Below are 17,087 nucleotides of genomic sequence, written 5' to 3'. Positions count from 1 at the left end.
TAGCAAAGGCCCAGTAGTATGGACCTGGAAGCACGCGGAGGGTCCAGTGGCCCTCCCCAGCCGGGGAAGTCTTGGCCCTGCTCCGAGTACAACTCCCACATTCACCTGTCCACACAGGGATTCCGACACCCACCTCCTGTGGGAGCACTGTTTCTCACAGAAACACTGGAACACAGACAAGAGAAAAGGCAGGCGTGGGGTCCCCCTGCTGGTCCTGCTGGAAACGACAGGCAGCCTGCTTCCACCTGTTCAACCACCACACCTTCCTTTGCATTCCTCAGTTGGGTCAACTAGTCCACCCCGTGTATGGCAAACAGTAGATCTCAGCAAAGAAGATTTATTCCCCAACCCCTAGGAAGGCATTACAAACAAGGGACTTAGAAACCCATACCAGACCCTGAAACAGACAGGCCTGCTGGGGAGCCAGGAGTGCCCAGGGGAATCAGGGAGCAGAGGTAGGGGGATGCGTTCCAGACAGGGCGCCTCGCCGTGGAGCCTGAGTCTGCATATCTGTGTGAGTGTTCTGGGCAAGGCAGGTGGGAACCAGAAGTCCTCACCCCACCCACCCTGGTGTTGCCCTGGACGGGAGGAAGAGAAGGTGGCAGCATGTGAGGGCAAGGATATGAGTGTGCCTGACCTTGGCATTCACCACTTGCTGGGACGCCCGCGGTGCATAAATAAGTTAGCCTGCAGCGGATCTCAGGGGCTGAGGTCCGAGAGTGAGCCTGGGAGCCATCGCCCCGAGAGGCAGGGATGGCTCAGCCGCACGCCGCGGGTAGAGCTACAGCACCACACAGTCCGACTCGTGCTTGGGCCTCTGCCGCCGCTCCCCGGCTGGCCGGCCCGATGCGGCTCCTCTGCCCTGTTGGGACGTAAGGATTGGTCATCACAGGAGAGCCCGAGGCTAGAGATTCCGGTAGGAAGGAGGTACAGTGGACACAGAAAGATAGGAAGGGGTGTTGGGGGGGCAGGGACAGGCCTGAGAAGTGCCTTGAGGGGAAACTAGGAGGGCTGGTGTGTGGGGCTCACCTGTGGGACGGGGGTCCGAGGCTGCAGGGACTGAACCCCCTGCTGCTGCTGATACTCCTCTTGCTGAAGCTGCTGGGCCAGTTCCAAGTCACTGAGGCCCAGTGTGCCTTGCGGCACCGGCTGCTGCTGCTGGAGGGACAGGGCGATCAAGTAGTCCTAGAGAGAGTGAGAGCTTTAGGTGGGCTCCGGCCTGGGAGGATGGCTGTTCGGGTTGGGTTTCCAAGCCAGTTTTTCCCCATTCTTGAAATTCTGCAGCTCCTCTCTCCAGAGCAAAGCACACAGCCAAGTGCATTCTTCGTGGCGCCAATGGTAACAGAGAGCAAAGGGGCGTGGGTGCTATATGCTGTGGCCTCCGGATGATCAAATGCACGCAGCTCGCCTATGGCAAAGGCTGTCTGTGCCTACCCCGAGGGCCCCACACACCTGATCCACCTGCAGCTGCTTCTCTGGGGAGCTGCTCCCACCTCGTGCTCCGGACCCCTTGCCCAGGGAGTGACTTAGGTGGAACTCCGAGTCACAGAAGCAGCTGTCGCCGTCCACGTTGTGCAGGCTCTCCCAAACCACCTGCTCTTCCTGTAGGAAGCCCTGGTCGGTGACTAATAGGTACAAGTGACTCTGCAAAGGAAAACACGCAGCTAAGTGGTGGGCTAAGCAATACTGGGGCAGTTTACTGGCCACAGATCATCCGAGAGTCACGATTGGACACCATTTGAGTAAGCCGGCACACTAGCTGGAACATGTCAGTGTAGACCTTTTATAAGTATGTGGGACCGTGGGTGTCAGTGGATGTCCAGTCGGGTGTGAGTATGGCAGGCATTTTTGGTCAAGTGTGGCGGCCTCAGGGCTGGGCGCCACACAAGATCCTGCTTCCCAGATAGGATTTTTAGTCCAGCAGTTAAAATGCCCACATCCAGGCAGGGGCTGGCGCTGTGGCATAGTGGGTAAAGCCATTGCCTGCAATGCCGGCACCCCATATGGGTACTGGTTCAAGTCCTGGCTGCTCCACTTCCGATCCAGCTCTCTACTATGGCCTGGGATAGCAGTAGAAGATGGCCCAAGTCTTTGGACCCCTACACCTGCTTGGGAGACCCAGAAGAAGCTCCTGGCTCCTGGCTTTGGATCGGCCCAGCTCTAGCCGTTGTGGTCATTTAGGGAGTGAACCAATGGACAAAAGACCTTTCTCTCTGTCTCTCCCTCTCTCCGACTGTAACTTTACCTCTTAAATAAACAAAATCTTTTTTAAAAAATAAAATGAAATGCCCAGATCCACAGCAGAGTGCCTGGGTTCAGTTCCCGACTCTTGCTTTCCACCAATGCAGACCCTGGGGCGCAGCAGTGATGGCTCCAGTAGTTCGGTTTCTTCCACCCACATGGATTGTGTTCCTGGCTCTCGGCTGCAGACACAGCTGAGCCCAGCCCTGGCTGCTGTGGGCATTTGGGAAATAAACTAGCAAATAACATCTCTCCTTCCCCCAACACCTGCTGAAATACAAAAGCAAAGCTCCTGCTTCCTGCTGTTTCCCAGGGTTCTCTGGGCTCACCTGATGGCTATGAGAATAAATCCTTTGAGAACCATAGAGCTTTTCCTCGTTAACTCAATTCCTAGAACATCTCCACGCTTTCTAACTTTGGAAGACTGTTCAAAATTCAAAACTGCCACTGCCACTTCATGGAAAAGGTTCACACAAAGATACGTCAAAAAGCTCATGAAATTGGAACAAAGAGAAAGTCTTTTGTTGAAGAAACATCTTGAAACCCAAGCATGGTTCTTACATAACATGCACTTTTCATGAACCTTACGTGCATGGGTTTCAATTCTTTCCACAAAAGTAAACTTATCCTTTAAAAAAAAAAGATTCGCATATTTATTTGAAGGGTGGAATGACAGAGAGAGAGAGAGAGAGAGAGAGAGAGATTGTCCATCTGCCGGTTCACTCCCCAGATTTCCGCAGCAGCCAGGGCTGGGCCAGGCTGAAGCCAGGAGCCAGGATCTTCCAGGTCTCCCATGTGGGTGTCAGGATCCCACGCACTCTGGCCACCTTCTGCTGCCTCCAGGGTGCACGGGCAGGGAGCTGAATTGGAAGTGCAGAGCCAGCTCTCCAACACGGGATGAAGGCTTACCCAGTGTGGCCGGAAAGGCCATGCGTCCTTTCCACACAGAAGCACTGGCAGTGAGGACATAGAAGGCCTCTCTTTTCCCTCACATAGTCCAGCTAAAGGCTCCTTTGTCAGCTGGAGTCCCTGCGTAAGGACGGTGTGGGACAGAACCATGGCCAATCTACAGCGGGCCTGCAGCGAGTGAGGAAGAAACCTCCAAGGTAGCCAACCCCAGGGGACTGAGGGGTCCTTTGCTACCATGGCTACATCTTCCTCAGCCTGAGTGAGACCCTGACCAGGGGAACACAGGCCTGAGGCAGACTGCTCGCCAATGCCCCAGTCCCGAGCCCTCTTCACCTTGTGCTTGGTCATAGTGCTGAAGTGGTTGTTTCGGAAGAAGACGCTCAGCTCGCCCTCCTTGGCCGCTGCTGTGAGCTCACACAGTCCATGGTACGTCAGCTGGGCTGCCGTGGCCTCCAGGAACTGCTCGGCGATCAGGCCTGCGGGGAGGACCCGGGATGGGGGGCACCTGGCTCGAATCCAAAGTCCCAGCAGGAGAGGCCCCTGTCAGGAGCCCTAGGCACCGTCCTCCCTTTGAAGCCCCTTCCTGGAAGCCGGGGTGGAGTCATTCATTCCACGGGAACTTCCTGAGCAGCCAAGGCAGCCACCCCTCCCTCCACGTAAGGTCCATGAGCAGGGAGCAAATGTCACCTTCTGTCACCAGGTTGGGGTCGCTGGAGTGTTTGCAGGTGATGACTTTCTCTACCAGCTGGTTGTAACTCAGTTTCCCAACTGCACTCACAGCTTCAGGGCTCTGTAGAGGTAGGAGGGTAGGGTGGAGCCAAAAAAAAAAAAAAAAAAAAAAAACCTGGGTTGTTTTTGAAGGAAGGAAATGAACCAAACCTACAAGGACTGCAACCCTTGACCAAAAGTTTCTGAATTTTTGATGTCTAAAGAACTAGTCCTATGAGCATGTGACTTCTTGTTGCTCTGCACTGGGTCCAGTCTCTAAACCCTATTCCCTCCCCCCGCCAATCTAACCTCGACTTCCCCACTCCCCTCCCCAACACACACGCACACACACACACACACACACAGTTTTGCCTCTCTCAGGTTACGAGTCACTGGGGTCCTCCCGCCTTCACCTGTGGATCAACCAGCCAGCCGTGGTACAGAGGGATGCCTAGCAGGTCAAAGACACTGCACTCGGGCGTGTACTCAAAATCAGAGACACCTGTGAACCGCACATTGACATCCAGACCTGTGGCCAGGCGGGGCAGCACGGTCATTGCATCGTCCACATTCTGGGGGCAGAAAAGGAAAGGACGGCTCTTCTAGCCTCCCCTCCCACCACGCGGCTCCCACTGCTCCTCGCTGCTTTCCTTCCCCGGGTCTTCCTATAGCAAGCCCCGCCCACCCACCCCCTCGCCTCAACCCTTCTTCCCCTTGGGTGAGCCCCGTTTCCTAGGACAGAGGCATCCTGTCGTGCTGCTGTTGCAGAAGGAAATCGTGGCTCAAGGAACCCTCTTGCGAAGAGCAGAAAGGCCTCTCTTCCTAGCTGCCGGCGTCCCCTTCCAAAGCTGCCAGCCCCTCTGTCCACAACCTTTCCTCACCTGCTGAAAATTAAGCTGAAGTCCCTCTGACTTCTCCTGGGGCTTGATGGACAGGAGGCAGTTTCCTATAAAACGGGAGCCCTTAGCAGCCTGCCTGCCAATCAGCCCTGAAGCTCAGCCTCCCCTTCCCCTGGAGAATGGGGGTAATGTCACGGGACCAGATGGTCAGAGCTGGGGAGACCTCACAGTCTAATGCAGACCCTTCATTCTTAGGGGGAGAAGTGGGCTCACCAAGGAGAGGGCCCATCCAAGGTCATGCACTAAAGCTAAGGGTGGAGCTGGGGCTACAACCCAGGACTCCTGACGCTCTGACCCTTCTTTTCTTTTTTAAAGATTTATTTACTCGAGGCGCTGGCACTGTGGTAAAGCGGCAGGTAAAGCTGCCGCCTGCAGTGCTGGCATCCCATATGGGTACCGGTTGGAATCTCAGCTGCTCCAATTCCAATGCAACTCCTTGCTAATGCACCTGGGAAAGCAGCAAAGGATGGCCCAAGTCCTTGGGCCTCTGCACCCTTGTGGGAGACCCGGAGGAAGCTCCTGGCTCCTGGCTTCGGATTGGCCCAGCTCCAGCCATTGTGGCCACTTGGGGAGTAAACCAGCAGATGGAAGATCTCTCTCTCTCTCTCTCTCTCTCTCTCTCTCTCTGCCTATGCCTTTCAAATAAATAAATAGATCTTAAAAGAGATTTATTTACTTGAAAGGCAGAGTGACAGAGAGGGAGACAGAGAGAGAGTCTCCCACCCACTGGTTCACTCCCCAAAAGCCCACAACAGCTAGGGCTAGGCCAGGCTGAAGCCAGGTGCCAGGAACTCTATCCTGGTCTCCCACATGGGTGGCAGAGACCTAAGGACTTGGACCATCATCCACAGCTTTCTCACGTGCATTAGCAGGAAGCTGGATTGGAAGTGGAGCAGCTGGGACTCAAAGTCGCACTCCAGTATGGAATGCTGGCTGTGCCACAACACCCGCCCCCGACCTTTGCTTTTCATTATCCAGCCCTGCAGAGAGACCCCCAAGGACCCTGACCCATCTGCAACTTCAGAGCCCCAAACGGGCATCCCTCTATGGTCTGGATTTCTGGCTGAATGGCTAGTTCTGGACCCCCTGGGGTAACTCTTCTTGAAGACCCAGTCACTCACCAAGGTGGGCCATGAGCTCTTCTGAGGTGATCACTTCCTTCTGCGGGGGCAGCTTCACCTGAAGGCAGAAGGGCTGAGCGTGTGTGTGCTTCCCCCTCCCCATACCGCTGGAGGAGGAACCCACAGCAGGGCAGGGTGGGCACTGGGGGACAGGGGCCAGAGGTAGAGGAGAGGAGAGAAGAATGGCTTGCAACTGGAACAAGAGGACGAATGGGAAACACTGCAAGGCATTCCCATCTTCTGGAGAGGAGGAGACACAGGGGTAGGACAGATCTTTTCTTCTATGTTTTAGGAACATCAGGCGGGAGAAATGCAGAGAAAAATCTGGAAAGTTTTAACTGGTTTGAGAGAAATCAAGGGGTGGGTCAGGTGAGGCCAGCCCACTATGTCCTGAGCCCCCGTCGGAACACGCTCTTACCTTCCACTGCAGAAACAGGATGTTCATGATGGCCAGGAGAGGGCAAGGGCCGTTGGTGCTCTGGGTGATGATGGGCGTCCGCTCTCCCTTCCAGGGGATCCACTTTACGCAGTAGAAATCGAGCTCAGGCCGGCGGGCCCTGGGGGGTGGGGGGAGCTCCTGGGGCCTGGAGCACGCCCCTATTGTCTCTATCTCAAGTGAGGTCTCATGGGCTGGCCCAGGTTGACTGGAGCTATCTTCAGGTGGGGGGGACTCCAGATTATCCTCGCCCTGGGCAGGTAGCAAAGCCTGCTCTGCTGGTTCCTTTTCTCCAGCTGCCCTCTCAGCCTCCTTGGCCTCTGCGTCCTGGCAGTGCTCATCTGGCCCTGGCAGCACCTCCGGGTTTGTGGGGGTGACTGCTTCTGCTGTCCTAGCCTCATCAGGGGCCAGATGCTCAGGATGACGGGGTTCCATGGCTGGAAAGACGGCAGCTGGGGGGCAATGAAGTCGTTCACCAAACTCAAGGATTTGCCCAAGCCAGGCTTGGTAGGCAAAGGAAGGTACTGTCCAATTAGAGGAAAACCATTGAGCTGGATAGCAAAGGAGCCAGAAAAGTCCTGGAATAGGAAGGCAGTAGGGCAGGCTGGCTGCGTCTGCACAGTCACTCCTGGCTACGGGCAGTACATGCCTCTCTCAGCTCCTGGCAACGCAAGGGCTCTAGGCTGAGTCCTCCACCTGTAAGTTGCTGTGATCAGATGGGACCAACAAGGGCGTGAGGGCATGTGGCTTCCAGGCTTGGAAGGGACGATTCTGCTGAGATTGAAGACATGAGATGGAGTCAGCTTCCCTGAAATAGATAATGACAGGAAATGGAGAAGAGAGAGAGGGAGAAGGCAAAGCAGAATGGCAGTAGGGAAGAGATGGAGAAAGACAGGTTACTATGGCATGTGGTTAACGTGGTGCTCTCTAGCTATGAAGTGCATCGGGGACCCCGTCTCTGCCCCTTTGTAGATCCATCCTGAGCATACGCACACGCACACCTCTCTACCTCACACCGAGGAGGAAAACTTTCATAGTCACAGAATGCTTGGGGTGAAGAGTGAGGATGCAGGGCTAGGTATGGCGTACCTAAAGCTGACAGGCTGATGCAGGGAAAGTCAGCACTGCAGCATCAGCATCCCATATGGGCACTGGTTCAAGCCCTGGCTGTTCCACTTCCGATCCAGCTCCCTGCTCATATGCCTGGGAAAGCAGTAGAAGATGGCCCAAATGATTGGACCCCTGAACCCATGTGGGAGACCCAGAAGAGGCTCCTGGCTCCTGGCTTTGGCCCAGCCCAGTCGTGGGGAGTGAGCCAGTGGATGAACGATCTCTGACTCTCCCCCTCTCTCTGTAACTCGATAAATAAGGGTGACAAGCTGGAGAGGAAGGGGAAATCTTTCTTCTCAGGGGACTCTACTGAAGCTTACACAATCCCAAACCACCAGGAGGGGCTTCCTTCAGGCTGGAGGGGGAAACGTAGGTCATGGGGCCTTGAATCAGAGGCTGCTCTGAAAAGTAACTTCGGATTAGAGGCACCAAAAGCATTTCCCATAAATCTTTTTTTAAAAATATTTTAAAGCATTTTTTTAAATACTTATTTTTATTTATTTGAAAGGCTGAGTTACAGAGAGAAGAGAAGAGAAAGATCTTCTGGTTCCCTTCCCAAATGGCCACAATGGCCAGGGCTGGATCAGGACAAAGCAAGGAGCCAGGAGCTAGGGGCTTCCTCCTGGTCTCCCATGCGGGTGCAGGGTCCCAAGCACTTGGGCCATCTTCTGTTGCTTTCCCAGGTATGTTACAAGGAGCTGGATCAGAAGCAGAGGAGGTGGGACTTGAACCCACACCTATATGGGATGTCAGTGTTGCAGACTTCAGCTTAACCTAAAAGGCCACAGTGCCAGCTCCATTTCCCATAAATTCTTCCAGCAAGCTTCCTTTGACAGCCTGGAGATGAGACGTAACTTCTGTTCCTGGTTCCAAACTCTGCCTCAACCTAGAGATATTCTCTTTCCCTCTATTTATATGGAATATGAAAATGCTGGTTATTGATTTACAATATTTACTGGTCCTCTGGGGCCAGTGCTGTGACATAGCAGGTAAAGCCATCTCCCGTGGCGCTGCCATCCCATATGGGCACCGGTTCAAGTTCCGGTTGCTCCACTTCCGATCCAGCTCTCTGCTATGGCCTGGGAAAGCAGTGAAAGATGGCCCAAGTGTTTGGGCCCTTGCAACTGTGTGGGAGACCCTGAAGAAGCTGCTGGCTCCTAGCTTTGGATCAGCTCAGCTCCAGCTGTTGTGACCATTTGGGGAGTGAACCAGTGGATAGAAGGCCTCTCCCCCCCCGCCCCGCCGCCTTTCTAACTGCCTTTCAGATAAATAAATACATCTTTTAAAAAAAACACCCTCTCTGGGCTGGGCATTGCTTGGGATGCCCACATCCCATGCGGGAGGGTGTGCTGGAGTCTCAGTACTCCATGCTTCTGATTCAGCTAATGGGTGTGGGAAAGCAGTGGATAGGGGGGAGAGGGGGAATTGGGTTCCTGCCACCCAGGAGGTAGACCCAGATAGAGTTCCTGGCTTCCACCTGGCCCAGCCCTGGCTGTTCTAAAAATTTGGAAAGTGAAACAATGGCTGGAAGAGTTCTCTCTCCTTCTATCATTCTGCCTTTCAAACAAACTTAATTTTTTTTAAATGCCCTTTCTACATTTTCCTGTACTTTATGTCTATTTACAGTCAGGTCATTTTAGATGTGAACAGCAAACTTGCTTAACCTGATCTCTATCTGCATTATGGGAGACCTTTAATTAACACAGGGACAGCAAATGATAAAAAGCCACACGCCCTGCCCACTGGGAAACATTTCCCTTGAATCTCTTTGCTCCTCTCTCCTCTCTTTAGTTAGAGTAAGAAAAGGGGGCAAATTAAACTAGTTAGAAATTTTTTCTGCAGCTTCCTGCTAACCTGAGACTATGCCTCCTTCTAAGGAAACTTCAGGAAATTGGGGCTGGGAGAAGGCCCAGGAGATGAGTTGAGGAACAATAAAACTGCTCAGGTAAAATCAGCCTGCGCCCAAATTGATCACTCTCCTGATTCAAGTATAATTTATGCTAGCTGCATCTCATTTGCATGCTATAATTTAGGAAGAGAGCAGCAGAAATCGCCTCGAGGCCTCTCTGCTTCCTCCCTCCCCTCCTGAATGACACTTAGGTGAGCCTCCGAACAGAGGCCGGAGCCTGGTAACATCTAAAAAAGCTCAAAGAAAAGCACGGCTCATTTCTTACCTTTTCTGTACACTGCTAAAAATGATCAGTAATTAAGTGGGGGCTGGGCACCTAGCCAGCCAGCAGGAGAGGCCCCAAGAAAGCAGGTGTGGCAGGCACCCAAGGGAGTGGGTCTCAGGAGGAACTGTGCAGAGCTAAGTGGGCTCAGTCTTAGGAGACAGGGGGAGGGCTTGCACTGACAAGGTGCTCTCCTGGAGGCAAAGGCGTGGACTGTTTGAGTAGGAAAGGATGAGGGGAGGGCACTCACGTGAGTCGGGATTCCATTCTTTCCCTCCTCCTTTTCAGCTCCTCAAATCCTATACTTTCTTTCCAGCTGGAATTATCCTATGGTAATTATCGTTCGGGTGAGGGAGTTAAAATAGCCCCAGCTCCTCCCCAGACAGTGGCAGTAAATAGCCAAAATTTAGAAGAAGCATCAAGAATAGGTATATCAGTTTGAGAAGACACTTCTGTTTCCTTGCCTTTCAGGTAAAAAATTGAAAAGAAGAAGAAAAAAATAGAAGACAGTCCTCCTTCCCCAGAACTGTCCTCTCTCAAGTCCCTGACTGTCCCGAGTCTTCCCACAATCAGGGTTCAGCTCTTCCCCTTGAATAAGTCAAACAGCACCCGCTCACGAGCGGAGCGGATGCGTCTCGCTGGAGGCAAGACAGGGCCCAAGAAACATCTCTTGAACACCCTCCTGGGCTCCAGCTCCCCTAAGCAATCCGACTTGTAGACAGCAAAGATGAGGGGACCGCCAGGTGTCAATCTCCCGGAGCTGAGAGAAGAGCCGCGGGGGGAGTGGAGGTGAAGAAGATGGTTAAAACAAAGTTTTTACCTGAAAGAAGTGGGTGCAGTCCCAGCACCGAGAAGGCGGGCGCGGCTCTGGCAGCTGGGTGGGGGAGGTGGGCACAGGAGGGGCACCCACCGCGGCGAGCTGCCGTCCAGCTGTCAACGCCAGAGCGATATAGGTTTACACAGGTTTGCGAGCGAGCGCGCGCGCGCAGTGAGGGCTGGGTCACGGCCACTTCCGGACTCACGCCCAGGACAGGGGCACCGAAGGAGGGTGCAGGCAGGCAGCGACACAGCCCAGGGGCTCCGGATCGGTCGCTCAGAGCGGCTTCTGGATTCCTGAGTCGCCAGTCTGGAGCGTGCACTCCAGGCCCTGACTACAAGCTGCTTTTAAAGGAAGTTTGTGGTTTTTCTTTCCTTTTTTTTTTTTTTTCTTCTTTCTCTCTCTCTCTCTCTTTTTCCCATCGGGACAAAGAAAAATTTGTCAAGGACAAGCTCCCCGGCGGAGGAGGGGCCTGCCCAGCACTGGAGGATTTTCCATCAGGGCTTTCTGATGGTGATCAGCAGCGAGGGAGAGAGAAACAAGGAGAGAAAAACAACAGCCCCTTTCTCTTCCCTGCGCCTGCCTCTGGAGGGGACGGAGCGCTTGTGCCTCTCTGGTGAGAACAGTGCCCTTGCCCAGCGGGGAGGAGCCGCGCTGGACAGCAGCAGCTTGTTGGGATCTGGGCTTTCTCTCCCTCTGTGGCAGTCCTTCGCTCTGGATCCGCAGAGCCAGGGCCAAAGATACGATATTTGCATGTTTACTCATTTAATGGAAAAATTAAAAACAAAAAACAAAAACCCTTCTCCTGCCCTGCTTGGAGCGCTGAGAGTTCTCCCTTCCAAGTCGTCGCTGTATCATTGTCTTCATCTAGAAATGAAACTGGTTGGGCTGTGCACCTGGCAGTGCGTGGAAGAAGCCCCTGATGACAGGGGTACATGTATCCGGAGCTGCGCTCCTAAGTGGCAGTTAAGGGCAGGGGGTGGAATCTAACTACATCCTGAAGGGTCCTCCAAACTCCGCTTAGAAGACGGCCACAGAATGAAACTTCAAGCCCCTCCGGAGGCTTCAAAAAGCAGTTGGAACAATTAGAGAGGCAGGCAGCAAAGGGCCAAGGTTAGGACAGACCAAGAAAGCCGTGCGTGCGGAGACACGCGAGGAGGTCTGCAGAGGAAGAAGCAGCCGGCTTAGGCAGAGGCAGGTATGACGAAGGGGGTCAAAGATTATCCTGATGTTTTTCTAACACAGACAACCACAAAATTGGTGGCAATGCCTCCGTTTGGTAGAGGGTAGACTTTGAGAAAGTAAGGACAGCTGTTTGGCCATGTGTAACTTAAGATGTCAGCCAGACGCTCGGTGTAACAGGCGGAAAGCTGTTAAATTTAGCCTGATCGGAAAAAGAAAGTTCAGATGCCACAAAGATGGGTCATTATGACACATACACATTTGTGTGTCAAATGAATGATTCCTCAGAATATTCCCCTCCCCTCAATTGTTAGGGACTTCTCGGAGCTTGGGGACTACGTTTCCCAGAACACCCTGCGCCACGCCCCCTTCGCTCCTCCCAACAGACGCCCCGTGAGTCTCTGGGCGCAGAACTCCGCCTCCGCCGCTGGGGGCGGGGCGACGTCGGACTCCGGGAGTGCCCAATTACGCACTTCCTCCCGGGGTGGAGGGGGGGGAACCCGAATCGCTGTGTGGCGGGTTCGAGTCCCGCCTCCTGACCCTCACCTCCTGCCCGAGTGCTGGGCGGGGTGCATTTGCCTGGCATCCTCTCCTCCACGAGGGGCGACGGCATACCTGGGGCTTCACCATGGAGGACTACCTGCAGGGTTGTCGAGCCGCTCTGCAGGTAACGGATCCCTGTCTACGACTAAGGCATGAAGCATGGGGTCTGGAAGGACGAAAACGGGGAACCTGGGGGGAGCCCCACGGTCCGTGTGGAGGGAACACCTAGTTGTAGGGAGGGGGCTTGGCGCCTGGTCGGGCTTGGGTCGTGGGGAGCGAGGAGCGGGAACGCAGCCTGCGAGCGTGAGAATGCCGCTGGGTCTCCGGGTTTTTGCTCCCCGCCTTTGGGGGTCTACCTGAGAGCCGGGAGCCCCTCCCGGCTTGGGGCTGGGTTCTGCCTTTGAGTCTCTGCTTGCGGTCGCCGGAGTCAGTTCTGTCAAAAAGGACAGGGGCCGTGCCGCCGCCAGGCTTGCCCAGCTAGCGCGTTTTTTCCTTTCTCCCCGCCCCTCTTTGAGTTCGCGGCTCGCGGGGCCTGGCGTGGCCCACTGGCCTCCAGGTGAACCTCGCGGGTGTGGACGGAACCTGTGCCCACGCGTTATTCCCTTTGGACCTCGGTTTTTCTCGGACGGGCCCAACTCATTCCTAGATAAGAGGTGCTCACGGTGTTTCGCTTTAGGTCTGTTTTTAAGTCAAACATAGTGAATACATCGGGTATCTCTCTTTGACCCACAACCTGCATTCCTTTGCCCTTGGCCTTAATGCGCACAAATTACATAAAAATCCCCCGTGTGGAAGGGATAAGCAGAGTTTGTTTGAAACCAAAACAGAAGCCTGACTCCTGAATGCTTTGTGTCTTATTGTTGGTGTTCCCTGAGCCAGTTGGACTAACCGCCTAGGCTCACTGGTCATGCAGCATTAGGCTGTTGTACCCGGTTAGCAGCAAGAAGTTAGCCAGAGAGAGGCTCCAGGTCACCTGCCCCTCAGCACACCTGAACAAATGGTCGGCTGCCTTAAATATAGATTCTTAAACTACGGGTTCCTCTGACCCATAGATTCTGGTCTTTAAACAAATCCTAAAAGTCATCCAATGCATGCTGCAGGCTCGGGTACTGTGAGATAAATGAATGTCTTCATACTGAATTGCGGAGAAGTTCAATTTCAGTATCAGTTATACCAAATTTTTCTTTTGTGAAAAAACACGTTTTGGAGAAGTTTTTGTTGATGGTGGTGGTAGTTTTTGTTTGTTTGTTTTGTTTTTTAAAGACTTATTTATTTGAAAGGTAGAGTTACAGAGAGGTCGTCCATCCACTGGCTAGCTCCCCAGATGGCTGCAACGGCTGGAGCTGGGCCCATCTGAAGCCAGGAGCCAGGAGCTTCTTCCAGGTCTCCTATGCAGGTGCAGGGGCCCAAGGACTTGGGCCATCTTCTACTACTTTCCCAGGCCACAGGAGAGAGCTGAATTGGAAGTGGAGCAGCCAGGACTTGACCCAGCACCTATATGGGATGCCGGCACTGCAGGCGGCAGCTTTACCTGCTATACCATTGCATCGGCCCCCAAGAGAAGTTGTTTTAATGCATAGTGGCAGTTTGGAGCCAGTTAGTTTTGGTTTCCTCGGATTCCACCCCAGGTTGCTCGCTGAAGGACTTATAGAGTATTTGTATCACCAGTCTATGTGGTGAGCAGTTGGGTCTTTCCCCCCAGTAACTGGAGTTGACTGGTCTTTCCCACTTGACTTGAAACCTCACCAAGTAGCATTTCTATGCATATATCTGCTCTTCGGCACGCACCCTCCACAGCACCCCTCTCAGGGTTAGCAGTGTGTTTCCTACACCAGTTCAGAGCTGGAAAATACATGATTTTTCCAGTATTACTGGTATCTTGCCCTTTCCCTCCGTACATTCATCTCCCCAGGAGCAAGATCCAGATCCTCCTGTGAAAATTCCTGCACTTGTAAAGGTGAGAATGTGTCTAGGAGCTTTTATTATCACCAGCGATGCCAGGGCTGGGAGAATGAGACTGTTAGATTCTAGGAGTGTTAGTGGGTGAGCTGGTGGCAAGACATATCAGCGATGCCAACCATTTAGATTGCTTTAAATTACAGAGTAGTATTAAATACACAAAGTAGAAATGTTTAAATACAAAAAAGATATGAAATGAAAAAGAAAAAGATCTTTTTTTTCTTCCCTTCTATCTGTGAGATTTCTGTTGTAAAGAGAGACATAATTTAGACAGATGCGCTACTAAGCTTGAAAACTTCAGGGAATTGTGAATGCTTGGCTTTTGCATGGGGTAGAGACAGCTGATAGTTCAGCCAAGTCTCCAGTTGATACCATATTTTTAGCATATAATACCAGGGACATTTTCTGTAGCTTTTGCCACAGCCACAATAGAATGTTCTATTTAAAAGAAATGCTAGGGGCGGACGTGGCGGTCGAGATACCAGTTAAGGGGCCACGTTGGGCCACAGTGGGTTAAGCCGGCAGCATCTCATATGGGTGCTGGTTCACTGACAGGCTCCGCCACTTCTGGTTCAGCTCCCCGCTAATGGCCTGGAAAAAGCAGCGGCAGATGGCCCGAGTACTTGAGTCCCTTGCCACCCAAGTGGAAGACCTGGATGAAGTTCCTGGCTCTTGGCTTCAGTCTGGCCCAGCCCTGGCTGTTTGAAGAATGAACCAGAGGATAGAAGATCTCTCTTCTGTATAACTCCGACTTTCAAATCAATCAATCAATCTTGGGGGAAAAAAAAAACAATTAAGATGCCCATGTCCCGTGTCAGAGTAGCTGGCTTCGACACTCAGCTCTGGCCCCTGGGAGGCAGTGGTGATGGCTCAAGTAGTTTGGTTCCTGCCAACCACAGGGGAGAACCTGGACTGAGTTCCCGGCTTCCAGCTTCAGCCCCAGCTGGGGGCCGTGGTGGGCATTTGAGGAGTGAATCAGTCAGTCTTTGCCTTCAAGTAAATACATAAAAATTTAAAAACAAATCAATCAAAGAAATCCTATTTCTCTAAATGTCCTATTCATGGTGACTCATCTTCACTTCTGGGTGGTGCAACGTTCCTGTGTAGGTACACACCCAGGAGCCTTTGCATGATGTGTTGTACGTGTTTTCTCCAGCAGGAGGCAGGAACTTAGAAATCTGCAGTCCTGGCACCACTATCAGCCCCATTATCTCTCTTGGGAGGGCCTGTCTCTGTCGGCCCCTTTGTCATTTTTTCCCCCCTCTCATTAACTATTTTGAAGAGCAGTTATCAGACCATATTCCACTTCAGGAGGGAAGTGGTTTCCTTTGCCAGCACTAGAACCTCTCCCTGCCCTTATAAAGCTACAAAGAAAACATCAGGATGAGACTCATTTCAGCTAGTGCTTTTTTTTTTTTTTTTTTAAGAAAAAACATTTATATTTATTTGTGGCTCTCAGATTGTATTTCTCCCATTGCAGTTCATGCTTTCTCATGCTGCTAAGTATAGCTGTGTTTCCCCCGAACTCTTCTGTCTGAAAACTGAGGCTGGCTGGCTTGTGTTTTCAGCTGGGGGGAATGGGGGATGGGGGAGGTTAAGGGTTGCACATGTTTTCCCTAAATGAAGAGGAGAACGGTGCCTTATAAGCTGGGCGGCTGTGCACCCAGTTTGCCTAGGATAATATTAGTTTTCCCCAGTGTAATCATGAGTCATGCTTCTCTTCATTCTCAGAAGTGTCCCAGTTTGAACAACAAAGTATATAGTCACCCAGTCACCCATTGCATAAGCTATGTTAAGGGTTAGGGATAGGTGGCTGTGACAAGTCCGTGAGCTCCTTAAGGCACAAGTTCAGTATAAGCTGAGCGCACAGTGCTGGAAGCTGGGGGCTCACAGGAGGATTCCCCTGGCCTGAGTGGCCGGGAGGAAAGGCTGCACGGAGAAGGTGGGCTTTAGGTAGGACTGGAATGGGCAGGGAAGGGTATAGCGTGGGCCCTTGTGCGCGCTCTCACGCAATCCTCAGGATGACTTTGTGCGACTTGTTGACGGTGTTAGTCTCTGTTTTATAGGAGGAAAACGAGGCTTAGGGAAGCAGAGCTGGGATTCAACCCCAAAGTCTGATCTTTGTGAAAGGCAGCTCTGCGGCTCTCAGACTGAGAACAACAAATTGTGTGAAGGGCAGAGCTGGGAATGTGCACACCATGGTTTGGGGGCGGCGAGTGGTCCGCCGGGCTGGGGTAAGTGGGTGCGGAGCAGGGAAAGGAATGCTACCACCCCCCTGGGTCCCTCCAGTTCCAAGCCTGCCTGCAAGACTCCGAGTATTCCTTCTGCATTCATTCCTCTTGGCTGCTGTCTGGGCTGGGCTGAGCACAAGGGCTTAGTTGTTCATCTTCTTCTGGTCATGGCTCCTCGCCTTGGAATCAGGAGGTTGTGTTTGGCCCCAAGTTTCTGCTTTTCCATTTGCCCTTCCGTCATGCCAGGGAGCACGCTGATCCTGATTCAGCTGCCCCTTGCCCAAAGCAGCGTCGTCCTGTGCGTCTTGGAGGGCTCCTCCGAGGGCCTGCTTGTAGCCAGCAGTGGGTCTCCCCCTTGCTCTGTCCTTCTTACCTTTGTTTCCCCAGAGTCAGGACCATGCGGCCCCTGGTGTTTAAATAGTCCCTGCCCTGGGGCCCCTTCCTGCTCCAGTGCGTGGGTTGTCCCCGCCACCACTTTTCTCCTGAGCTGGTTGTCACTTTGGTCCACAGCCATCTGGGCAGCTCCTGGTATCCAGGAAACAGGGGCCTTCTCTGGGATCAGGAGGCAGAATCGCAAGTCGGAGGTGTTTATTTAGGGCTAGGGTCTTGGGTACAGAGTTCTCTTACTGGTTTAGAAAAGGGTTTCATGCTGAGAAAGAATCGCCCTCCCCAGTACTGTTGAGTCTGGGTGGGCCTTAGCGTCCACCCTCTTGAAGTGAGCGTGGAGAAATGGACGTGGGGAGAGCCTGAGAGCAGACTT

At 53.0% G+C, this 17,087-nt stretch overlaps 2 protein-coding genes across 6 annotated transcripts in view; one reads left to right on the top strand and one right to left on the bottom strand.

Moving 5' to 3' along the window:
* Positions 1-321: 321 nt before the first annotated feature.
* MINDY1 (MINDY lysine 48 deubiquitinase 1) lies at positions 322-12,615 on the bottom strand. 3 transcript variants are annotated; one of them, XM_070077721.1, is made up of 12 exons: positions 12,494-12,615; positions 10,416-10,525; positions 9,846-9,922; positions 6,297-7,122; positions 5,879-5,936; positions 4,740-4,804; positions 4,272-4,430; positions 3,838-3,940; positions 3,484-3,626; positions 1,453-1,644; positions 1,030-1,185; positions 322-862 (listed from the first exon to the last, which is right to left on the bottom strand). In XM_070077721.1, exons 4-12 carry the CDS (start codon positions 6,747-6,749, stop codon positions 782-784), a joined length of 1,410 nt encoding a protein of 469 aa, XP_069933822.1. In that variant the 5' UTR covers positions 6,750-7,122; positions 9,846-9,922; positions 10,416-10,525; positions 12,494-12,615; the 3' UTR covers positions 322-781. The 3 variants fall into 3 exon arrangements, with proteins under 3 accessions (XP_069933822.1, XP_017201389.3, XP_069933821.1); XM_017345900.3 differs by lacking the exon at positions 9,846-9,922; XM_070077720.1 differs by lacking the exons at positions 9,846-9,922; positions 12,494-12,615 and having other exon boundaries at positions 10,416-11,008.
* The window catches only part of PRUNE1 (prune exopolyphosphatase 1), a 24,365-nt gene continuing 19,186 nt past the window's right edge, over positions 11,909-17,087 (top strand). The window contains exons 1-2 of one of the 3 annotated variants that reach the window (XM_070077728.1): positions 11,993-12,261; positions 14,050-14,094. In XM_070077728.1, the coding sequence (XP_069933829.1) occupies positions 12,223-12,261; positions 14,050-14,094 (84 nt within the window). In that variant the 5' untranslated portion in view covers positions 11,993-12,222. Of the gene's footprint in view, positions 12,262-14,049; positions 14,095-17,087 lie in introns of all 3 variants that reach the window. The other 2 variants (XM_002715572.5, XM_070077729.1) reach the window with 2 other exon arrangements.

This window comes from Oryctolagus cuniculus, chromosome 7, assembly GCF_964237555.1.
Source record: "Oryctolagus cuniculus chromosome 7, mOryCun1.1, whole genome shotgun sequence".
NCBI lineage: Eukaryota > Metazoa > Chordata > Mammalia > Lagomorpha > Leporidae > Oryctolagus > Oryctolagus cuniculus.
This window is presented reverse-complemented; position numbering and strand designations above follow the sequence as displayed.